Consider the following 26535-nt stretch of genomic DNA (forward strand, 5'->3'; position numbering starts at 1 on the left):
GGGGGGGGGCTGAGATTTGCTTTTACTTATGATTCTTTATCAAAGCTAACTATCAGAAAACTTTAAGTTATGTTGGAAAGGAAGAGTACCTGCAAAGAGACTAACAAGTCTCATAGAGCAGAAGGCAGGGTATGATTAATACTAATGTCACAGAATGAACATCCTTAACATGGTCCAGGTTTTAAATATAAGGGGTGGTGGGGATGGGGGCTGAGATTTGCTTTTACTTACGGTTCTTTATAAAAGCTAACTTTTAGAAAACTTTAAGTTATGTTGGAAAGGAAGAGCACCTGCAAAGAGACTAATAAGTCTCATAGAGCAGAAGGTAGACATACCGAAATCCATCAAGATCCATCCCACATATACTCATCACCATATAAACTTCCCAGGCTTTCTACTCTCTGCAAAACTCCATCCTAGGTACCACAGAAATAAAGAAAAAAAATCACCTGTGAGGGGTTTATAGTGCAGTTTGCTATATCTAGCAAAGTTCATGTCAGAGAGGAATGCATTTTGCTACAAGAAATAGAATTAGTGAGTCACAGACCTTAAACTTAAGGAGGTACATTTGTCTTGCCCAACAAGTATTCTGAAAACACAAAGTCTAGGGCTGGCACCAAGGTTCAGCAGTTACCGGAGACACAGGCGCATTCTGAGTTTCTGCTCTATCGTCCTTGCCAGGTTGACTTAGTGACTCACAGGCAAAGCAGCTCCAGGCATCACATCTACCAGTAAGGTACAGAGAAGGGTTTGAGGTTCAAAGGACTGTGCTATTGCTAGCATCCTATGGGCCAGAACTCAGTCACCTGGCCATCTCAAAGCAGCAGGAAAGTTAAAATACTAATTGTTACGTACCCAGCAGTGAAGAATTGGTCAGAAATGGTTGGGGGGCACACAAATCAATAGTTTCTCTTACATCAAACCTTTCTTCAAAGATTCTAAACCAGACTACATTATCCGAGTATCCACAATGTCGAAAACTTTTTTTTTTTAAACTTTAATATTTTCCATTTTATTTTATTCTACTTCATATTTGAAATGCTGGTTTTGACCTGCAAAACTGATTTCATACTCACTAGTGAAAGGCACTGTTATAGAAATAATTGAACCACATTTTTTTGTTTTGTTTTGTTTTTTGTTTTCCAATTCTAGTATGCTTACAGATAAGATGTTAATCAAATGGTATAGGACACAAAAGCCATGATGATGAGTTAGAAAAATTTTCCTAATCTGTTACCTTGGTAAATCAGCCTTTTACAATATGACTTGTCAGGGGAAAATCTTTGCTAATTCTAAAGTTGAGATAAGCTGCAGTCACTGAATTTTAGTGCCATAGTTGGTTTTGCAGTGGGATGATAAAAGCAAGGATTTCAGCATTAGAGGGCCCTGTGTCCAATTCCTGGCTTTGGACTTGGAAGCTAGTAGCCCTGACCAAAATCATCAACTCTCAAAAGTGTTGTTTTCCTCATCTACACAAAGGATAAATATCACTTATATTTTCATAAGGTTTTTATAGGACTTATGTTCTTATACATTATTTAGAATAGCATCCTGCTCAACACAGATGTTCAATAAATGGTTGCTTTTGAAATTAGGTGAGTTTAAGGTCAGCTTTGATTATACATCAGGATCACCTGAAGGATTTGTTAACAATACAAATATCATGCTATCTCTTCCCACCTGGTCCACCTCGCATACTAGGGCTCAGGAATGCTTATTTCTTAACAAGCTTCATTAGAGATTAAAGAGCAAAACTTGGTGTGAAAATCAAGCGGCCCAACTGCCTTCTAATTTTGGGAATACTTTATACTAGGGAGTAGCAATGGAATTTTTGAAGGCAAATGTGGAAAGATAATTTTGCACTTAGATAACACTATAAAGGTCAAAATGTTAAATATATGAATAAATACAAATATATAAATATAAATATGTTAACTGGAGTTTAGAATCAATGTTTCTTTTTTGACCCCAACTGGATTACATAATAGAATTTAAATTGAGGAAAAAAATAGCAATAGTTATTTTCTTTCTTATGCTTTCTTTCTTCTCTCCTCCTCTCCTTTTCCTTCCTTCTGATAGGAGGCAGAGGGGAGTCGCAATATTTTAGATTCGTAGAATAATAACAGGGAAAGGTACACCCTGAGATCTGGCAATGAAGAAGGAAATTCATGAATATTCACTTGGAGTCCATGTTTAAAATATTCAATATAAGAATATTTTTTCCTCAATGAGTTATAATTGTTTGATAAAATGCAATCTGAGCAATAAACAATAACTTTGCAGACATGCTCAGGATGAGTTTTAGCTCCAGAGATATTGGGCAATGCAGAGAAGCACTTTAATTAACCAATTAATGTCTTCAATAGTTTCTTCAAGCACCTGTTATGTGCCAGGCACCATGCTAGTGATGAACAAGAGAGGCGCCATCTGTGTTCTCATAAAGCTTATATTCTAGGAACACAGATGTTAAACAAATATATGTAAGTATTTAAATACAATTTTGATAAGTGGAGTGAGGAGAAAATATAGGTATCTTTAAGGAATTATAGTGGTGAGGATGGACTGTGGGCAAAATAATTGGGAGAAACTCTTTTTTTTTTTTTTTTTTGAGATGGAGTTTCACTGTGTTGCTCAGACTGGAGTGCAATGGGTGATTCTCCTGCCTCAGCCTTCTGAGTAGCTGGAATTACAGGCATGTGCCACCATACCTGGCTAATTTTCTATTTTTAGTAGAGATGGGGTTTTGCCATGTTGGTCAGGCTGGTCTCAAACTCCTGACCTCAGATGATCCACTTGCCTCGGCCTCCCAAAGTGCTGGGATTACAGGTGTGAGCTACTGTGCCCAGCCCCCAAACTCCTTTTCTAAATGTTCTTTGCTTCTGCTCAATGTCTTTTCCTTTCTCTTGACACACAGGGTGCTTAATTAAACCCCATTAATGAATGATATGGCCATTAGCAACAAATACCACCTGGGAACACTTTTAACTTACAGTTCTTTAAAGAAAAAATGCTATAATCATTTACTATGATGCGTCACCATCTGCAGTTTAAAAGAACATAATAGTAACTCACCTGCCGTCCCACCTAAGATGTTCTCAAGACAAAATTAGCCCAACACTGACAGAAGTGAGACACCTATTCAATAATTATAATTTGAACTTTAAAGAGGCCTCCTTGTATAACTACAATTAGGCTGTTGTTTTTCTCTCAAAATAAGGTGTTTTTTTTTTTTTTTTTTTTTTTTTTTTTTTTTTTGCCTACTGTTGTTCAACAGTTGTTGATACCTTTAATTACTATGGTTGTCACTTAAATCTAATTTCAAAACTCTTTTCACTTTGCCAAGAATCAAGTAGTGTTCATGCTTTGGGGCTGGGGGGGTGGGGGGCGGGCATGTAGAGGGGGTAGTTTATTTTCTTAGACAAGTTAGATTTATTTTTATTATAGATGTTTCTTTAAGCAGTTACTCATTACGATGAAACACACATTCAGGTCTGGCTTTGGTGCTGTTTCTCGCTCATGATCTGATGTAGGCATGTATTTCTTCATTGTCAAGAGACAGAAAACAAAACTGTAAACTAATGAATTTGGGAGGAAGCTCATAAATATCCAATGTTTCAACTGGTACATCAATTGGAAGAATATTATTCATATTAATTTTGTTAATACTACAAATATTTAAAAGACTCAATAGATAGAGACGCATATAGACATGCTGTTCTGAAACGAATTACATTTGATCAGAATGGTTATGTCAACACCATTCTGTGTTATGTCAACACCATTCTGATTTATGTGGCACTGGTTGTGCTGGAGAGTTTGGTACTCCACTGGTCTCCTTTCCGAACTGGGATATCTATCCCTCAGTTGCTGAGTCTGTTGGCTGCTAAATGGCTCAGGGCTGCCCCTTTCTCCAGAGCAGAGGTTCTCAAAGTGTGGTCCCTGAGCCAGCTGCATCAGCATCACCTGGGAACTTGAATGCAAGAGTTTTATCCCACTCTAGACATACCAAATCAGAAACTCTGGATTGAGGCCCAGCAATCTGTGTTTTAGTAAACTCACCCAGCAAGTGATTCGATAAACGCAAACATTTGAGAAACTTTGCTCTAGAGAATCTTTGGTCCTTTGCTCAAAATCTCTTTGTATGTTTGTTCACAAAAGAATTCCCTTTAGGTAAAACAAGACCTAACAAAGGAAGTAACCATCTCCCCTCACCTCACTTAGCATGGTGACAGCTTGGTAAATGTATTTGAGAACTTTCAATACCCAGATTCCCCTGAAACCTCTGGCTCACTATCTATGTTAGAAGACAGTTGGGGGGCTCTTGCTTGAAGATACTGGAAAAGCTTAGAAGGAAGCAGGTGGTCTGCAAGGCAGTGAGGCTCTGCCTCTTCTCCCATCCTGGCAACTGAAAAAATCCACTGGGTTTAAATCTCTGTGCGGCCCAACTGAGAAAGTGCTGGCCTGCTAAGGGAGGAGATAAATTATACATTGGAAAAGCTGCAGGACCTGGCTGACATATACTGGAAGAAACTAGGAGAGTATGTTTAAAAATAGATTCTACAGGCCAGGTGCGATGGCTCATGCCTGTAATCCCAGCACTTTGGGAGGCTGAGGTGCGTGGATCACGAGGTCAGGAGATCCAGACCATCCTGGATAACACAGTGAAACCCCGTCTCTACTAAAAATACAAAAAATTAGCAGGGCACGGTGGTGGGCACCTGTAGTCCCAGCTACTTGGGAGGCTGAGGCAGGAGAATGGTGTGAACCCAGGAGGTGGAGCTTGCAGTGAGCCGAGATAGCACCACTGCACTCCAGCCTGGGCGAAAGAGCAAAACTCCGTCAAAAAAAAATAATAAAAATAAAAATAAATAAATAAATAAAATAAAAATAAAATAGATTCTACAGGGCTGGGCCAACGTCAGGAGAGGCCAGACTATAAAACTGGATACAAGAGAATTTGCTGATATTGGAGATTCGTCTATGACTCAACACTTTGACAAGGATTCTGAGGGCCCCTCTACGAAGGGTTGAGATGCTTCCTGGGGATTTGAAAAAAAGCAATGGCTTTAAATGAAGTAGAGATGCCAAAATTGCCTAGCAGAAAGTGAAGGGAGAAATAAAAATGCTCCGAGTTAAAAAGAAAAAAAAAATTGATGGTATGTGACTATTATGTGAGAAAGGAAAACGGAGACAAACTAGATCACTTGAGGGGACCTGTAGGCACACCTTTTACTCTGGCATAAGGGGAATCCATACTCACTGAAAAGGCCAGAGGAGGCTGTTCTTTGTAAGTTGTGACTAACAGAAGATACTATTATAGAACTGGGCTGAGGTCAGCAGTTCCAGGGAAAAGTTACAATTCTCTGCCCAGTTTCGAGATTGAGAACTCATTGACTGAAGTTCCCCATGAGGTAGGATCTGGTAACATTATAAGTAAATAGAGAAGTGATTCCTTCACTTCTTTCTTAAATGAACCTATGACATTAATTTTGAAAACTATACACTAAAGAAAGAAGAGTAACTAGATTTTTCAAGGACTCTCATACACCTAAGTTGAAGCTCACACGCAGGGATGAAAATCATGATGCTGACCACCACTGCCTGAAAACATGTATGAGAATGGAAGCTCTGGATCAGGAAATAAATGGAATCCTGGTCCAGGTTTGTTTCACAGGTGGTCCATGGATTCACAGTACTAGTTTCCTTGGGCCCTGGTATATAATTAGAATGAACTATATTACACCTTTGAGGGAAGGCATGATAAATTGGTGTCACCCGTAAAGATGTAAAGGAAGCAAGGGTGGTGATACCCATCATATCCACGATCTTACTAGCTTGATCCTTACAAAAAAAAAAAAAAAGCTTAATTTTGGTAGATTATAGTGGACTACTGCAAACTAAACCAAGTAGTAGATCAGATTATAGCTGTAAAGTAATTCTTACTTTCAAGATTATATTTCATAACACCTGGCATAGTATAAGTGCCTACTAGAAGTTCACTACTGTTATTGTTGTTATAATCATTAACATTGTTATAGAAATATTTCCATAACAATGTGATTACATTTTACAGAGAATATTAACAAAACCATTATATGTTATGTGAACATTGACTTGGCAAATTAGTTTTTTGGATTTTTCTAATATCTAAAAGAAAAGAGTTTAAGAAGCAGCTTGCTTTCATATGAGAGGAACAACAGTATACATAAGCTACAGTATATTTTAACATTGTGGCAATTCGGCAGAAAATCAGATGAAACCACTATATTGATGATATCATATTAATCAGACATGTTGAACGATAAACAGCAAGTTCTCCAGATGTCTTTGTACGACAGATGTGCACCAGAAGGTGAGAAATACACATTACAAAGATTTAGGATCCTGCTATGTCACTCACAGTTTGTTTTTAGTTTTTGTTGGAGTTATGGGGTGGAGAGGGACTGCTAGCCTGGGACATGTCAAGACTAACCTTTCAAAGTAAAAGTAGTTATTGTGCCTTTCCCCTCTTACTCCTAAAAAAGATGCACTATGTGTGATAGGCTGCTAATGATTCATAACTATCTCCCTCTCCTTTGGCCGAACAGGAGCTGACTCCAAAGTTATTTATAGCTCATTACTAGATACAGCCTGTGGCTAATGAATGACTGACTCTGGAATACGCATATCCATCCCTCTTGCCTTTTGGTGACCAATTCTCTTGTGCAGTTCATGCTCCAGAGATCACGATGTGTTCGGGGGAAGTGAGACTCCAGTGGCGAACATGTTCTTGCTTACTTGTTTCCTTTGTCCCATGAGCAATGACTCAATAAGGTATGGCCCAGAATCCCTGAGTTCGACTCTGCTTCTAAGGAAGTCAATCAGAGACACTGATGCCATTACAAAAGGTACATTTCTAACGACCATATACCACTTTCAGTACTTTCTCTAGCTCATTTTCAAAAGAGGATAACGAATTTTGTGCTTCTACTCATAAATCTCCCACTCCCTAAATAGAGCACCAAGTAGTAGTTAAGAATGTAGTGGTAGGTGGCATACAACTCAGCCATAAAAAGGAATGAAATAGTATCATTGGCAGCAACCTGAATGGAGTTGAAGACCATTATTCTAAGAGAAGCAACTCAGGAATGGAAAAGCAAACATCATATGTTCTCACTTGTGAGAGCTAAGCTATAAGGACACAAAGACATAGGAATGATTTAACGAACTTTGGGGACTGGGGTGGGGGAAGAGGGGTGAGGGCTAAGGGATAAAATAATACACATTGGGTACAGTGTACACTGTTGGGGTGATGGGTACACCAAAATCTCAGAAATTACCACTAAAGGACGTATCCATGTAACAACAACAAAAACAAAAACACCTGTTCCCCAAAAACTACTGAGATAAGATAAATACACACATAAATGTTTTTAAAAATAAAAAGGTGGTAGAGATCAGATAGCTCTTATAATGAAATCCAAATTTCAGCAAATATATTCTTAGGTAACTTTGGGCAAATTGTTTAACCCAAGTATTCATTTTTTAATCTAGAGAATATCAACAAAGTAGTTCTTACTTTAAAGATGGTATTTAGTATACCTGGCATATTATAAGTATCCACTAGAAGTTCACTACTAAAATCATTGCTATTGTCATCATTAACATTTTATGGAAATATCTCCATGTAGATATCCAACAACTCTATTCATGGAGGAAAAATAATTAAAAACTTCATATGTTCCATTTTTATTTTTTCACAACAAATTTCAAGGGAATTCTGTTTTTATTTTACCATTGACTATGTTCACGATATTCTGGGGTTTTTCTTGGAATCACACACTAATTTGCCAGAGGCCATTCATATTGATGTTGACATATGCAGGCCAGATATAACCCAACCATAGCATCATAGCATAAGTCACAAGCATCTGCATGAATGATGTTGATAGCTGAAATAATCAATTCGAGACAAGAACATTTTTTAGAATTTCATGGTACTTAAAAGTAAGTGCCAATATGCTATGCTTCACTTGGCCTATGTAGAATAAATTCTGTTAAACTTTTTTTAAATCATCAGACAGAAATGTTTAATGCTCAATTTATTCCTAAAAAGCAAATTCCCTGAGGTTAGAATGAATTAGTGCTCCAAATGTCAGTGTCAGTGACTGACTTTATGAAAACTGGTATTTGACTAGGAGAAAAAAACAAAAAAAACAAAAAAAACAACTGCCACAAACCCAAGAGTGTTAAACTATGAGCTAAAATAGAAAAAGAGAAATTTTGTTCCACTATTATTTGTTGTATAAGAACAGGGAAAAAAACACGTAGCAGAGAGATCAGAAATAGCTAAGACACTATTTCCTTAGGAGGAAATTTATATGATTAATTACACTACTTTCTGGGACTGATCAGAGGTTAGTTTCTATATTCATTAAATTCATCAAATAATTGAACTCTCTGCTTACATATAATGCCATGTCTACACATAGGTCGTAAGGCATTTAAGTTTATAGGTAGAAGTACAAATAAGATTCTCATCTAAATTTAAAACTTGCTAGTATCATTATTAGTATCAGAACCTTATGAACTCTATATTTGTGTGATAACTCAGAACAAAAATAATTCATTTCTAACACTGGCTGCATTATATAGTTATATCTTTCTGCATTATCTAACTTTTCCACTGCCTTTTATCCATATATATTATTTTTCTTTGTTACTTTTCTGTATGTCTGTGTCAAAAGCTCATCTAGGGGACTCAACAGCAGTGAGGCTTAAAGAAGATGGAAAAAAGCACTAGGGTACTTTGCCATAATGGTACATTAGCTGAAAAAAATGTGCAAAAATGTGAATTTACCCTGTAAGACATCTTCTTCAAAAAGATAGGAGTATTTGTGTCTTAATACAATCTTTCAGTTTAAAGTAGAAAGTATCAGAAATTACATCTAGAGAGCTCTCATAAAACAAATGTTTACGATGTATCAATGGATAAACGCATCGTGGTATATTTGTACAATGGAATATTACCCAGCAATAAAAAGAACTACTATTATATGCAACAGTAAGGATCCATTTCCAAAACATTATGTTGGGTGAAAGAAGTTGCAAGCACACACACACACATGCACTGATCATGCACTGATGAGGTTCAGGACATGCTACCCCAAAATATGGCACCTTGTCATTTGAGGAAACAGAAGCAGCAGGAAGGTTACTCTCTGGCCTTTTCCTGTTCTCCTCTGAAGCATGTCACACAACTCTCACTCAAGAAGGATCCTCCCTATATCTGGAGGACACAACTGCCCTTATCTCCAAAGACAGGGATAGAGAGAAGAATCTGAACAAACAGACCTTGCTATGTTTTCCCAGCTTATTACCATTAGATCATACCCCCTTTGTCCAATCATACTTCTCCACAACTGTCCACCTCTTCATCATACTGAGCATAAAATGTACAGGTTTCCCTTTTTCTTTTTCTTTTCATTGCTAAAGGCTTGTGTGTCACGTAAAACTTGTATTAAATAGATGTGTATGCTTTTCTCTTGTTAATTTGTCTGTTGTTATCAGCGTTTCAGCCATGAGTCCAGCAATAGATGAGAAAAAAATCTTTACTCCCCTAATATGCACATAGCTACACACACACACACACACACACATACTGTACAATTCCATGCATACATAATTCTTTGAAGTGCAAGAATAGAAAAAATGTACTTACTGTACGATATATAAATAATTATATTTATATAAAGTGAAAGATAAGTCAACAGTAACCTCTATGAGTGACAGGAAATGGAACCCTGAGAATCTATCTGGTGTAATAGATATACTTTATGTCTTGCTTTGTGTAGTGGTTACCTTGACGAATACATATGTCAAATGCCATTCAGTGGTACACTTAAGACTTGCATATCTTAGTTTATGCTAATTACACTCCAAGAAAAAGTTTAACAACAATAATCAAAGGCAACAAGATACAAAAATAAGTGTCTTTAATAAAGAAATGTGTCTAAGAACAGTTAAGAAAAACAAATGGTATCTTTTGTCAGTTTTTTTCTTTAGCCCTAATAAGTTAAGGAACTTGTTGGCTTTTGTGTAAAGTTTACTAATGGCATCAGGCAGGCTGAACCTAAGTAGATACATTCAAACAGTAAATAAGTCCTAGACTCTTTGCCATACTGTAGACATTCTGGTTTCTAGGCAGTCTAGGATAAATTCTTGACTCCACTAGATATCTCAGAAAGACTAGTCTCAGCTCTAGGTTGGTATCAAATGCTAGAACCCATATCCCAAAGACTCAGAGTGGTCCATTTTGCTATAGGTCTCAAGAGGGCATGAATACAGACCATGATGTGGTTTCTGCCAATATCTCCATCACCTATCTGAAGTCTTTCATGTTCTCCAGTTTATCCTAACAAACATGTTGACACACTGATACTTTTGGCTCTTTGCAAATTCTGTCCCCCTTAAATGAACCCTTCCACCCTTATTTCTTAGTTCAACTAGTATATGTTCTTTAAGGCGTCACTCTGATGTTGCCTACTTTTTTCAGCTAATACACCCTCTATCTACTGGTGTACACACAACCCCCTAAGCTTATCTCTATTATCACAATCCATCCTCTGACATTATAATGGTTTGATTATTTTTGTTTGATTTCCCAAATTAATCATGGGTTCCTTTAAAATAGGGACAGGATCTTATTTCTTTATTGCTAGGACCTACTGGTATGTCTAGGTTGAACTCAATTAAAGTTTGTTGAAGGCAAGTTCAATGAAACAACCTCAAAAACTCACAAGTTGGACCACCCTATGTCTCTTGCCAAAACCTCCTAAAATCCAACAAGACAATTTGGCATTTTTGTCTGAAATGTGAATTCAAAGAAAAAAGCAGTCAGCTCTTTTTGCAATATGAAAGAGGATGGAGTATTAAGAGGTTAGCAAAGTAATTTTCTCAGACAAATTACAAATAGTACAGTAAATTTAGTCTTTGGAAACAGTATGCAAAACATCCCCCTTTTACAATTGACTAAGTAAAAAACAGTTTCTACTTAAAGTTAGAAGAAGGTCATTTTAACTTTAAAATTTCAATTAACCTATAGCACACACATAATATCGGGAACATACTGAGCCTAAAAAACACTCACCTTATTTAGATGGTTTTTTTCTTCCCTTTTCCAAATGAGAAGAGATTAACCAGCATCTGATTTTTGTTAAAGAACATTAAAAAACCCCTTCAACCTCCCAAATTTATAAATGACTTTTCTTCCAGCCATCCATTTGGCTAACTTAATGGCCCTTTCAATTCCCTCTACTGATTTGCTTTCATATTAAGCCCTGGATTTAATAGTTTCAAGCACTTCTTTCTTATTGTTGTCACTCAATCCAAACTAATTATACTTTCTTACTGTACTAGGTACAGTTCTTCACAGTCCATAGGTAAGCTTGTAAGCTCATGGCATGACCTACTGCTTGAAAGGAAGAGAAGTCTTAGCCCCAGTCTTTATTTAATTCCTTCTCCCCAGTGATGGACCAAGTTCCTGCTTTCCTAAATGGTAAAAACAGATAAAAACTGTTTTCTTGTCCTTGTGATTAAAATAAATAAATAAATAAATTGCTGATGTCCTTAAAAGGGAAAAAAGGTAGACTGTGGACAAGTTTCGCAACAATTTGTTTTGACAGCAGTTGATTCCAAAGATAGGACATTTCAAAATGTTAAAATGCCTGTGATATTTTTCTCCTTTTTCTTACTCGGTTTGTAGATTTCTTCTTTTCAGATTCAGATTTTAGACTTCACCTTTAGTTGTCTCCCTTTCTTGTTCTTGTTCAACCTCTCCTCTAATAATGCCATTGTTGTTTATCCTCTACATGAATAAAATCAAGAGAGGTATTTTAAGATCTTAAATTTGTCGTTTAATCATTTTAACTTTTGTACCCATAACTTCAAGAAGCCGAAATTCCTTCTCATTATTCCCTCACCTCTTCTTGACAGCAGTCTTTCAAGTTCTTTTTATCTACCTTGCACAGTTGCTTTTTTCCGTAAAAAATCAGATAATTCTAGGGCTAAAAAACATTCTCAATAACCTCTTAATCCTGTCTACTCATTTTCTATTTGACAGCACTAGAATAGACTGTCCAAAACATCTATCCATGCCTACTTAGCACTCTAGCTACTTTTTGTCACAACCAACACTGGAACTGATGTGGGTTAACTCCAGAACCAATCTGTTTTCTCTGTTCTTAGCAATACAGAGTAATTGGTGGTGATTATAGGACTACAAGTAAACTGAATCATGCTGTTAAGATAGCAAAATACCTGCCTCATTTAAGTTTCTCTTAAGTTTTTGCTCAATCTGTATGTCTCAACATGACCTCATATGCAAAATTAACTTGGTATTCTAGAGGACAGTATTATTATTTATTCTATGTAGTTGTGACTTTTTGTCATTGACAATGGCCTATTCTTCAGAGATACTCAAAAGTTCTATATGACTATAGTTCTCCTTCCTTAAGGTCTGTGGTATGCTCATATAAAAACTGAGAAGAGGTTGGTGGGAGTTCTAGAGGATGATATTCACTATAGACACATCAACCCATTCGTTTTTATATGCACTTCACCAAACTTTTTCCAATCACTCAGATGTAATAAGCCTACATTAAAAATCACCAGTGATGTAGAGACATTGTCAAATTGAATGGTCATTTCTCAGTACTTCTACCTGACTTCACAGCAGTACATGACGAAGCTGATGAAATCATTCCAGTCTAAAAACAGTTACGTCACCGGGTTTCCAATAAATTATACTCATGTTATTTTTGTTTTTCCTCACTGGCCAGTTTGGCTTCTCTTTTTCTTCTCCTCGTGATGACAGAATATTCTATCAAGTGTCCTTTGGTTCCCTATTTTCTATATTACTTAAATACCATCTACATTTCAATGACTCCATAAAATTGAATTTTGTTTCCAGATGTCTCCCATAAATTCCAGGCTTATGTACCCAGTTGCTTACTTAATTGTCTACCTTCAGATATTGAGATACTTGGATAGATACTTGGATGTCTAATAGGTATCTCAAACTCAACACATTCAAAATTGGCATTGCTGTCTGTTCCCTTAAAGTCTGCTCTAATTATAGTATTCTCTATCTCAGTTGATCATAATTCCATCTCTCTAGTTATGCAAGTAAAAAACTTTGCAATCATTCTTATATGTTTATTCCTGCTCTAAACTCCTGCTGACTTTAGCTTCAAACTATATTTTAAACTCAGACATATCTCTTTATCTTCAGCATTACCACCATGGTTCACCCTACTATCATCTCTCATTTGTTTTTTGTTGTGGTTGTTGTTGTTTCTTTGTTTTGGGGGCAATAATCTCATACCGGTCTCCTAGATATTATCCTTCTTACCCTATATTGTACATTCAGCCTAACTGCCAATATGACCCTTTAAGTACATAAGACAGATCAGGTTATTCCTGTGCTCAAACCCTACAATGGTCTCCTAATGGAATAGCAAAGTACATGCAATCGCCTGCATGGTCCATGAGATCTGACCCTCCTATTATATCCTGACCTCATCTCCCTCTTCCTCACTGTGCTCTAGCTCATCAGTTTCTGTGCTGTTTCTCACCCTTGCCTAGTGTACTCCTTCATTAGGACCCTTGCACTATTTTCTATGCCCAATGCACTCTTTCCATGATAGACACTTGGATAATTCCTTTATTTATTCATATCACTTATCAAAAGACATCTTGATGAGAGTATCTTGATCATTGCATTTAAAATTGTAGCACCCCTGACCACTGATGATTTCTCTTTTCCTGCTCTATTTTTTCTTACTTTATAGCACTTTTCAGGTATGATGTTAGCAAAATGGCAGAGTAGGCAGCTCCAAGCTCCTGTCCTGCCACAGAAATATTGAAAAACAAGTAGGAAGTGTCAAAACCAATTTTGTCAGAATGCTGAAAAGTCAAAGGTTTACAGCAACCAAGTGAACATTAAATCAAGAAAAAGACAAATAGGATGGGAAAGCTTTGTGACATTTTTACTTGTCTTTGTCCTACCTCCTACCAAGGCTTAGCAGTAGCCCTGAGAACAGAGGTCAGTGTGCCCATTGTGGGATCCTCATATAGGGTTCCAGAGGGAATAAAGGTGAATTTATTCACAAATTATTCTATTTGTCTGTTCTAATTTGTCTGGGGGATACCTGAAGGATGGACAAAGTTTATTTGTTTCTTTTTCACCTAACTCAGAACTTCCCAGGGTAGGGAATAGGGAGGCACTGCTTGAAAACACTGTGAGGTGAATGAAAAACCCACAGCTACCTGGGGCAAAGGATTAGAGCTGACGCATGCAATATACAGCATTAAGCCTAGGAGAAAAAGCTGGAAAGAGTTCTTTTGAAAAATGAGGGCATTGAAAATTACTTATGTATAATAGAGAATTTAGAAACCCATGTGCATATCCAGGGCAGGATGTGTACTCAGAAAAGACCTGAGAAGACCTTAAGCTTTCACTGGTGACTGACCTAGGTCAGTGCAAGCAGGAAGTGAAAGATAAGGCAGAGTTATGAGGGGCCTAACTAAGGGTTGACGGAGTGTCCCAGCACAAGGCCAATCAGCAAAAACTGGGAGTGATTTGTTTTGTTTTGTTGTTGCTGTTGTTTTGTTTTCTTTCTAATAGTCCTGACATTTAGAGAAATCTCTAACAAGACACTGGTTGAGTATAAGGTGAAAAAACAGATTTCAGTAATCACACATGACAAAGAATACAATCTTTCCAGAAATAGTTTGGAAAAGTCACTAAACAAATATGAATGTAGCCTTCAACAATCAAGAACATTATACTAAAGGGAAGGTGGAGAATCCTATTTCTAGAGCTACTACATCATAAGATTCCAATGCCAAGGATTTCACAACAGAAAAATTTAAAAATACAAATAGAAAGATACAACTGATTAAAAGGGAGGAAAAATGGACAGAAACTGTCCATTAAGAAGCCCAGACACTGGACTTACTAAACAAAGAATTTCAATCAATTATCTTAAATATCTCAAAGAGCAACAGGAAACCATGGACAAAGAACTAAGGGAAAACAGGAAAAAAAGATATGACCGAAATAAAAAATATCAATAAAGAGTAGAAATTACAGCTTTTACCACCTCCTATTACTGTACATAATTTACTTATTTATTGTGCCTATTGATTATCATCTGTCTACTTCTGCTAGAGTGAAAATTTATAAGTTAGCAAAGATCTCTGTTTTATGGTCACCAGCAATTGACCATAGTCAGGTCTGACAGTTAACATTTGAAAACTGGATGAATGTTATCTTCCCTATCCAACAGCCCATTACTTATAACTTTGCAATATATAGAGATGCCAATGATGATGTGATGACAGTGAAATCAATTTTTACGGGGAGGAAGAAAGACGAGGGATAGAATATTACAATGTGGATATGATAACTTAGGGAGAAAGTTGCTGCTGACATAGTTGGATGAACCAGTTTACACTCCTGAGCATACATTATCCACACAATCAGTTCTCAATTGGGCAAGAGTCACATGAAACTCATGATTTTAAGCTGCGAGGTATTAAATGATTTTAAGGGAAAAATCTACTCAGTGTCAGATGTGCTTATTTGATAAAACCCTCCAATAATATCATTGGTGTCAAATTTCCTAGACCTGAGAAATGTTTTAACAAGACACTGGCATTCTGCTTTTCTTCTTTAGAATTAAAATTTAGGATATCAATATTTATACATTTCTAATTTCAATCAGCAAATGGTATTTGTTTAAAATATTAAATCTCTCTGCCTCTCTCTCTCCATTTTACAACTTTGTTGCCACTCATGAACCACAAGCTATACTGACTTCATGATTTTAAAAGCATTCATTAGTTTATATTTTCCCTTAGGGACAATTCTTGCATGGATATTTTCACATAGTTCATAATTTCTATAAAAAAGGCATGTGAAATAGCTTCACTTTATAATAGAAATTTACCAAAATAATATTTCCTGTGGTGATAAATATAGGGATATATATTAATAGTAAAGGTAACAATCTGTCTTGAAGCTATCTGAACTTTCACTCTATAGTAATAAGACTTATAGTTCATATTTTTAAAAAATCATTATTTTGTAAAGCCCATTTATTCAACAGGTATTTTGTGATAGTCCATTAATTTACAGGTATTATTCAACGGCTGGGTATACAGAGGTGAATAAGACAGGTATTTTATTAAGAATACCTTGGGTTACATATAACAAAATAGCTTAAAAGTGGCTTAAAGATAACAGTGATTTTTCTAACATAAGAACAAATACTAATGTAGATAATTCCAGGATTGGTTCAATAGCTTAAGTAAGCCATCATGGGCCTAGGCTTTTTCCTTTTTCTGTCTCTCTTTTCTGCCTTCCTCCAGTATTAATATTTCCTTTCTGTGAAGATGGCTACAGAAGCTCCAAGTGTCCTGTCCTCACATGATAATCCCAGCATTTTGGGGGGCTGAGGAGGGCAGATTGCCTGAGGTCAGGAGTTCGAGACCAGCCTGACCAACATGGTGAAACCCCATCTCTACTAAAAATACAAAAACTAGCTGGGCATGGTGGCAGGCACCTAAAATCCCACTTACTTGGGAGGCTGAGGGAGAAGAATTGTTTGAACCAGGGAGATGGAGGTTGCAGTGAACCGAGATCACATCACTGCATTCCAGCATGGGCGACAGAGTGAAATTCAGAAAATAAAAAAATAAATAAATAAATAATAAAAATAAATAAACAAAACAAAACAAGAACAGGAGGAGAAGGCAGGAGTTTCCCATGTGAGAAGGGTCACTGCATACCCTGGTTTGGCTGGGACAATCACAGTTTATGGCCCTTTTACTTCTAAGGTGTTCTGGTTTGGATAAAATGTTATATAGTTGTCCTACTAACATGACTTTTTTTCTAAGGGAGGGAAATATCGCTATGAAGTTCCCTCAGATAATGTCATCATGCATCCCAATAGTCAGGATGAAGTCACCTGTTCATCCTCTAACTGCAGGGAAGGCTGGGTAAGTCAGCATGTGACATTTTAAACAAACATATTGGGAGAAGTTTTCTGCTTATCTAAAAGGCCAAGAGAATGTCGAGAACATCAGTCACAAATGACAAATCCACAGCCTCCTTGAGGTAACTGGAATTTCACCAAGCCACATTCTGCAGGAATAATCTAATAATATCACTATACCCTACCAAGCCCCAGGGACACTTTCCCACATGGCTCTTGCAGTATGTCCCCAAAGGGTGTCCACATACGTCTCTCGAATGAGTCCACTGGTTATCTCCCTTCCTTTTGAGGAATTGCTTTCTTCCTCTGGGATCTTCTGGCCACAGTAGCACTGCCAAGACATTGCCAAGTAGCATGTTTTCTACTGAACCTGGAAGCCCCTCCTTTGCACTGCTGCCAAGACACCACATACGGTGTCAGAGCTGTTCAGACATCTGTGGCAAGTTAGGGGACAGGGAATCTCTCATCATTGATTGCCCTCTGTTAGAAAGTAAGCACTGCTGCTAGTGTCCTAAATGCTACCAAAGATTTCCGTTAAACAGAGCTTGAGGGAGACAGGGCTTGAGATTTATCAATATTCAGCTCTCCTTTATTTTCATAAACAAACTCCTTGAAAAGAAAATTTGCTATGACTTTGTTGTTGGTTAATGATAAAGGAGGAGAAATCATGGACATTTCTTATAGGTAAAAGCATTTGTGAGTAGTATATGTGAATCTACTACTCTCTTTCCAAAGCTGTACAGTGGTGAAAGAAGAATGTGTTGAGGCTGGGTGCAGTGGCACATGCCTGTAATCCTAACAATTTGGGAAGCTGAGGTGGGTGGATGACTTGAGGTCAGGAGTTCAAGCACAGCCTGGCCAACATGGTGAAACCCTGTCTCTTCTAAAAATACAAAAATTAGCCAAGTGTCGTGACATGCCTGCAGTCCCAGCTACTCAGGGAGGCTGAGGCAGGAGAATCACTTAAACTCAGGAGGCGGAAGTTGCAATGAGCCAAGACTGCGCCACTGCATTCCAGCTTGGGTGACAGAGCGAGACTCTATTTCAAAAAAATATATGTATATATAGAAACACAAGCGCCATAAGACTGAGATGGCTTAGATTGCGGAACAAATACAGGGAGGATAAATGCCCTGGGAAGTCTCCTAGAACCACAGAAGACTTTACATGGGTGAGAAATATTCACGCATTCTGTTAGTCCATTGGGAGCCTATCTGTTGCCACTATGTAGCTTAGCCTATCAGACTGAGATCCTTTATGTAGGTCTGTCTGCCTGTTCCCTGCGGGATTTCACCTGTGAGTCCAATGGATGCTGGCCTTGGAATAGGGAAGTTTGTCTTTTCCTTTTGACAATGAAAACTTACTTATTAGGTCTGGCTCATTTTATCATTTTTCCTGTAAAAGAAGTTCTCTCTCAAAGCTCTTCTCAATTCTCAATTAGATTTCTGGAGAATGACCACATAGTTCATCAACATTTCCCAGGTATATTTGAATCTATCTTTTTTAAAAAGCTTTTTCTCTTTACTATTGTATTCTTGACCCCTAGGACTTGTTCATAAAGGATAAATATATCATTTAGATCCTACTTAATAACCTTGATGTATACAAAGAGTTACTAATTATATGTGACATATGCTTCAAAGTGGAGTAGACACAGCATGCCTGAAGGGATGAGACGTGGAACAAGGCTGACATGATGAGGGAAGGAAAGCAGGGAAGGGTAGATGAGGTGTATACTGAGGCTCGGAGAATGCAGAGATCTCATGAGAGAGGGATAAGGGAAGGGAGAAAAAAGAGAGTGGTAATGATACAGAATAAATGGCATTTGGATAGGATATAACTCAGAAACCATAAAAAGTTGAACAAAGGGCCCTGAGGAAGCCTTCAACCATATTTTCAAGTAGTTTTGGTTCAACTATATTTTTTCAAGTAGTTGCATGAGACAGAAACTCACTCTGCCACAGATAGCAGGAGTGTAGGTTTATCATGTAGTATCTCACCGCTCTCTTATCAAACAAGGTGATAGGGCCAAAACGCATATGCATTGTTTAGAAGCAGCACTGTGGTTCAAGGCAATATTTTGTTTTTTTCTCATTCACCCAGAAAAACCCTGTGACACAGGTGGACCATTGCAGGTAATCAAGGGAAGCTAACGTAGGGCATATCTAAATTGGAGCCAGAAATATTTTAGTTCAGATCTTCACAGCTTTGATCTTTCCAGTTTTAGGAAAAATAAATAATTCATTCAACCACAAGTAAAAATCATTATTATTTTTTAAAAAGTTAGCTCTTTAATGCTGGGTCCAGGGTATTTTTTGTCTACTCCTACATACATTGCAGATTTAACTCATGAACCAAGCTGTTCTACGGTCCCATTTGAAAATCATCACCAATTGTAAGAGTCATTATAGTTAGCTTTGAAAATCTACCCTTCATTATACTAGCTTCCTAATGTTAATGAGTATGGAAGAGATGAAAAGATGCTGGTCCATGACCCTTGTTGGCCATAATTAGAGGATGCCTAGGACAGCCTACTCTCAGAGAAGCAGAGCACTTTGGAGGATGAAGAGTTGAAGGCGACGTGGGCCATTAGTACTCTGCAGATTCCTTGGAGGCTGGAGAGGATTATTAAGAGTCTAGTTAATGGGGCAACACATGAGTGAGGAAATGCCAGGGATTCCTTGGCTCATCAGACTATGCAGACAAACTAAAAATTACAGAAGTGTTTTGGCTCAGGAGCTGGAGGAGTGCTGCCAAGTTCTAGAGACATTCCCCAGATTTCCCATAAACACTGGGCAGCCAGCGGGACCGCAGCCACCCCTCCAGGAAACTGGCTCCTTTCATCATTAAATCGAAAGGGGGAAAATTACGCCTTTGTTTAAGAAACATTGAAGTTCCCCTTTTCCATAAATGGAGAATAAGTACAGATAGAAGAGAAAGGCCACTTTCAAAGAGGCAATAAATCTGCCAGCATTTTGGTTTCACACAATTTCTGGTTATTTTGATGCATACTCAGAAAAATGCCAGCCAAAAATCCAGATGTTTGCTGAACATAGTCATGACATGGATCTAAAGGGGAAAAAAAAAGGTAGATTCCTGATCGGCTTTTCCCTTACATCTGAGGGTATAGCATTATACAATACAGTCAAAGATATAGGAATGTAGCAGTATCATGAATATTTGAAAAACATTCTAGCCCAGCATAATTCAATATGAAACATCTGCAAAACAGGAAAAAGATAAAAAGAAACAGACAAGAAAACAAGCAAATGACTGTAGGGAAGCATAGGAAAACTTACTTGCCCACACAGGCTATACTCCATTTATAGTTTTATTTTAGATATTTCATAGTTTTGTCCAGAAGCTTTGGCACAACTGAATGCATTTCTTCTTTTTTTTTTTTTTTTTTTTTACTTTCATAGAAGTGACACTGTAAATGCATAGCCACTATTTTAATGTTCTGTCTGCTATGAAAGTGAACAAAACTTGGTTGCTCTTTGTAAGAAATGCACCTAGGCAATATGGCTAGATGGAAGCCACAGCATTTTTGTACATGGCCACAAAAAATCTTCACTCTTCTCTGGGTGAGATTAGAAAATTTCATAAGAACTGTTGCGATTCCATCACATTCTAATATTGTTTTTCTTAACATTGCTCTCCAATTTCATTGTTTGGAATCTTAATTTTTATTTTATTAGTTCATGATGCTGTTCTTTGATTTTGTAAAGTTGTATATCTATATCTACATGAAAATAGTATTTTCCCTCAATAATTTATAAAACCTTTGAGATGACCCAGTAAGTTCCCCAAAATGTCAGGCATCAGGGGTTAATTGTCATGGAATATGTGCATTGTGTCTACATGGCATCTACAGCCTAGGAAGAGAGGACTTCAGTTGAAGCCCTGAAAGTTCTTCCTTTGCCTTGAATCTCACCCAACTCTTGCCCTTCACCCCTCCTTACAGTCACCTGAGTGAGCTTGTAATCCTTCCAATGCCCCCACAATCACATCTGACACACTCAGATGCTCTTTAGATTTTCAGCATAAAGTACAAACTCCTTAGTATAGTTTTCAAAACTCTTTGCAATGCAACTTCTGGCCCACTTTCAAATAGATTTTGTGCCAGGTCCTTATATTATCTGCAATTCCTCCATCCCTCCAGATACTCCAGATACATAATCACTTAAGAATGTGTTTGAGCACCTACAACTTTCAGCAAAGAGCCACGTGCTGGGGTAAGATGGTGCATAACAGAGATATTTCTAGACAGAAACAAGTAAACAGTAGGAGTTCCAATAGTAGGAGATTTGTGGAATGCCATAGAAGGAATGGAAGGGGCTTCTAACCCAGACTTGGTTGGGGTGAGATGGTCACAGATAGCTCCCATGAAAAATTAACATCTAAGATGAGACCCCCCAAAATAAATAGAAGTCAATCAGCCCAATAGTATAGCAATGATTAGTACTCTAGAAGAGGAAAGGGTCTCCCCAGTGTCTTGTAAATAGGAACATTCTTAAAGAACTGGAAGGATTTCAAGGAGGCAGGAGTGCAGGACAGTGCTGCAGAATGAATTATTTGTATATTCCCCAAGTGTTCTGTTCCTTCATTTCTCTACATCTCCCATGGAACTTTTGTCCCAGTTATCACTTCTTGCATCCAAGGATATCTTCCCCAACTACAACATCACCACCCTAGGAAAGCCTCCATGGGAACTCTCTCTTTGTGCCCTCCATACCGTATTTACAATGGTTCCCATGTAGTCTCTGCTTGTTCTGCCACCTGCACTCAGGTCTGTGTGCTTTGAGGGTGAGAATTTTGAGTACTCATCTTTTGTTTTCCTGACTCCTAGCACTGAGCAAGGCACAGAGAAGATACATAGCTTTTCCACAGCAAGGAGTGGAGAAGGTTAAAATATTGTCCTTTATTCTTGCAACCCATCTTCAAATGCATTGCTCTGGATTGTAAGATAGGTAATCTTTTCTGGATATGTATTGGGGAATGAAATTAATTCAAAGCCTCTCAGTGAAAACATGGGTGACTCATGGGATCTTTATCATCTCCAGGTAACAGAAAGGAAACAGTGACAACCACAACCTGATTTGTCTAAAAAGCCTACACAGAACATGCAGCCTTATGAGAAGAATAATTAATTAGATTTGAGTGGAGAGAGAATAGAAAATGCAAATATTTGATCCCTTTTTGAGTGAGAGGATAGAGTTCTTTTTAATGTGCAAAGCATGTTTTAGAGAATCTTTGGAGACATGGCCCATCAGAAAAGGAACACAAAGCAGGCTGTCAGCAGAGGAGTCCCTTTTTCTTTACACAGTGTCTACTTTTAGAAATAACTTTTGTTTCCAAATTAAAGAATAACATAACTTATAATCAGCAAATTTTGTTAGATTACAGGGTGGCAACAGACACCCTTTCCTACTTTTGCCTCTCTAAGTACCTTTGCAGTAGCAAGGAAGGCAAAGAAAGAGGCATAAATTTAGAAAGGCAAGAGAAGGACAGAATGAAAACAAAAGCGACCTAGGAAGGTGAGGGGATGCTGGTGCCTGAGAGAGGTGGTGTGCTGCATTACAGCCTCCCTGAGCTGGAAGGGACCTTGACAGGTAAGGGGGGAAAGGATTCTTGTAGTTCTTCTGCTAAGGAAATAATGGATGCATTGCAAAGAGAAAGTGTTCTCTTGGAAAATGTAGCTCACTTATACACACTTGGATATGTTATTATTTTACTTATTAACAATAATGCTCTCCTCTCAGAAAGCTCCTGTGGCGTGAATGAAAAAAGAAAGAATGTTTGCTAATCATGATATTATGAAAATAATATGATATCCTCAAAAGAGGAATTTCAACTAAAAGAACAAACCAGGTGTGTGGCCTCATTTGTATTTCATGGCTATAAGTTTGAAACAACCCCCCCATGAGTTTGGTAAAAATGCCAAACCCTCAAAAAATCACATGCTTGGACATTCAGCATGGCACCAGAACCTCTCTCAGCAAACCTACTGCTGATTAAACCCATACCTTCCACCGTGGCTCGCTTGGGCTGAATGGTGATGGCCCCTTCTGCGATATCTTCATGCTGGTGCAGTGGGTTTATTTTAGCTCCCCAGCTGTCTGATCCCACCCAAAGAAAATGGCCAACTTGGTCAGCTCTTTTGGCTGCTGCAAGGATCTGCCTGTGGAAAGAAATATGGAAAGTTACATTAATGATAAAGAACATCAGCTGAATCCATTTATATTAACAGTCAGCAAAAAGAAAGGTACTATTATTTCTCAAAAAGTAAATAATTGCAAAAAACATGATAATTTATATCTCTAATATATAAAGATATTTTGTAAACCAATAATAAAAAAGATAAAGCATCTTGAGAAACATGAGCAAGTAATAGTAAACGTTAAAAGATAAAAAGAGAAATACAAATGTCCAGTAAGGTCAAGACACATATTTACATACGTTAGAAATGATGGAAATGCAAATTAGACCAAGGTACCAAATTCATTTCTCATATTGGCCAAAATGTTTGCTTTAAGAGTTTTGGCTTGAGACTGGAGAAATGAGCACTCTCATTTACTGCTGATGGTATATATTATCTCTGAAAAGCAATATGAATATGAATTAAACATGTCAATTATTTATTAAAATAAATAGAACTCCATGTTAAACATGAAAAATTTGTAACTTGTGTATGATTGAAAATATTATATACACATCATCAGGACAATGAGGGCAAATAAAAGAAAAAAGGGAAATAGTTATTAATGAAAAAGTTACTGCAATAGTATTTTTGGAAGAGGGGATTGAGGATTAATGAGATGCAATTCATTTGTAGAACAGAAAAAGCTACAACTGAAACCCCTTTGGGGTGGGTAAGACTGCAGGGTAAGGGGTTTGTTTGTCTCTCGGGACTTGGGAGTATCAGGCACTACAGAGCTACAGGGCAAAATGCAGGAATATTGGGTGAAAGATGGTAAATAAGGAGACAAAGGCCAGTTCTATTTCTTTTTCTTCTGGGCAGGAAATTACAGTTTTCTTAAAAAAAAAGAAAAAAAAAAAAAAAAAAAGGCAGCATAGGGACTAGGTTCCGATATTGTAAACACCAAAATGGTAAAAGGTGGATAAGAGATGGCGTGTTAAACCTGGAGATGGGGCTGGGAGGGAATGACTAAAAGTCAGTAAAATAGAAATTGAAATGTTAAGACACTCTAGGAATCTTAAACTTCTGTTCACAAAATGCTGCGAACTAGGGGTATGTTATCCCAAGTAGAAAACAATTTTTCTGTAAAAATCTGATGCATATCAGAAAGTAGACTCTAGATACTGTTATAAAGAAGTCCTCTAATGGAATGGTCAATCTGATTCCCTGGCAACCCCATCAGTTGTCATGCACTGCCCATGGGCACAGAGCTTTTTACTGCCTTACTCATATGTGAATTGCCAGAAGACACTCATTATTGAGGAAAATCTCCATGGTCAAATAGAAAAATTAACAAGGAAAAGGAAATGTGTGGGGTGGAGCAGAGATAACATATGGAAAAAAACCAAAGTAATAAGCACATTTAAATGAGAATGATCATATCTGTAATCAAGAACAAGATAATAAGAAAAAAATAACAAGAAACAGCTCTTATTAAAAATATGAAATGAAAATTACATAGCATAAAGTGCAGAAAATTCTCTAGAAAGCAAAACAACAAAAAGTTGGAAAATAAATAACAAGAAATGAAATTATTTTTCCTCTTATCAATAATCAACCCAGGAAGACCTATATCCAGCTAACATTTAGAGAAAAAAAATGTACAGAGAAAATAGAGTAAATCTTTAAATATTATTTTTAATAAATAAAAATCCAAAAAATTGAAAATACAAGTTTTCAAATTTAAAAACCCAGCTGCATAATGGGAGGAAAATCAAGCATGTCATGAAATATAAGATCCTTGTAAATAATGAGAATGTTTTAAAATCTCTTCAAGAGAAAATGAGAAGACATGAAAAAAATAAGAAACGATATTATTAACCTCTCAAGAGGTCAAAAAAACCAAAACAAAACAAAACAAAAAGATGGATGATGGCACAATGGCTTCAAAATTCTGACAAAAAGACTTTAAATGTTAATATTTAACACAAAGAATCCCAACACAAATAGAATTTGCATATTTGTTCAGTAGCTCTTTTAGATTTTTCCATCCACAATTAGAACCCTAAATTCCCTATAAGTTAAGAGTTCTGCAACTCATTAGTCACCACAGCTATTTGTTGTAAATCACTTCTTTACTAGGTATGATGCATTTATTAATAAAAATAAACACGACGCCACACTTTACCACCCTAACTACTAATTAAGGGTAGAGGCAGAATGAGAACATTTTTAGATGTAAAATATATGAAGTTTTCCCTTAATTTACTCTTTAAAAAAAAAAAAATGCTACAGGATATTCTCCAGCAAAATGAGGAAATAAATCAAGAATAAAATTCAGTTAGGGTCCGGAAAAAAAGGAAGTGGTAAAACAAAGAGATTGAGAGGAAGAAACTCTTCAAATGATAATAACTGATCAAGATTAAAACAGAATGATGGAGATTTCAGGAAGGCAGTATTCAGGAAAAACAAGGCAACTCAGATAATCTTATATATGAATATATGGAGAAAAGTGACAACAATAGAAAAAGTATTAAAGATAACCATCAAAGTATGAAGATTGTCATATTAAGTCCGAAAAACAACAAAATGTTTTCCAGAAAAACAACTACCATAGAAAACATACTTGATGCTGTAGTGCATCATATTTATATCATCACAATAATGTAAATAGTGATTTTTGTTAAAACCTGATAGAATATTATGACTATAGAAATAGAAATGTTATATTTAACATAAGAATTAGATATTTAAAATTAATAATTCAAAAATTGCAACATGTACACATTATGCAGATAAAACCAGAAGAAACAGTTTAAAGAGTTAAAGTAACTGCCAAAAGAGAACAGAACCGGAAAGTATGGTGAGATGGAACAGGAGATTAATGTTTTGCATCAAAAGTATTTTAGTCATATTTTGGTTTTTTTATGTATTATTTTCATAAAAATAGATCAAATATTTATGCTTTTGGCCGAGAGATACCACTTTGATAATGTATCCAAAAATGATCAAAGATGCTGTCAAAATGTTTGTTCATTACTGGGTTAACCTACATACAGAGCAATGGGAAACCGGTTAAAAAAAAAATGATAATACACCCAAAGGATGAATTCTAGAGCAATTACAAATGTACTTAGTTTGATTTCCACAAGGTATCAAACTAGATATTACACATTAAAAAAGAAAATTAAAATTAAATACATGATAAAATATTTAATTCTCACAAAATAAAAGCTGGCCAAAAATTGCCTGTATATGTGTATATATGCAGAGTTAAAAGCATAGAATCATATCAAGGCACAGAAAATATAGAATGACATAGAATTTTTATTAACAAGTTTGGGGAGGTACTGATGA

General features: G+C 36.8%; 1 protein-coding gene across 2 annotated transcripts in view; it reads right to left on the reverse strand.

Moving 5' to 3' along the window:
* The window catches only part of GRM7 (glutamate metabotropic receptor 7), an 880316-nt gene that overhangs the window by 421210 nt on the left and 432571 nt on the right, over window positions 1-26535 (reverse strand). For both annotated transcript variants that reach the window (XM_023218573.2, XM_023218571.1), the window contains exon 4: window positions 23066-23220. In XM_023218573.2, the coding sequence (XP_023074341.1) occupies window positions 23066-23220 (155 nt within the window). The remainder of the gene's footprint in view (window positions 1-23065; window positions 23221-26535) is intronic.

The sequence above is a fragment of the Piliocolobus tephrosceles genome, chromosome 2 (genome assembly GCF_002776525.5).
Source record: "Piliocolobus tephrosceles isolate RC106 chromosome 2, ASM277652v3, whole genome shotgun sequence".
Classification (NCBI taxonomy): domain Eukaryota; kingdom Metazoa; phylum Chordata; class Mammalia; order Primates; family Cercopithecidae; genus Piliocolobus; species Piliocolobus tephrosceles.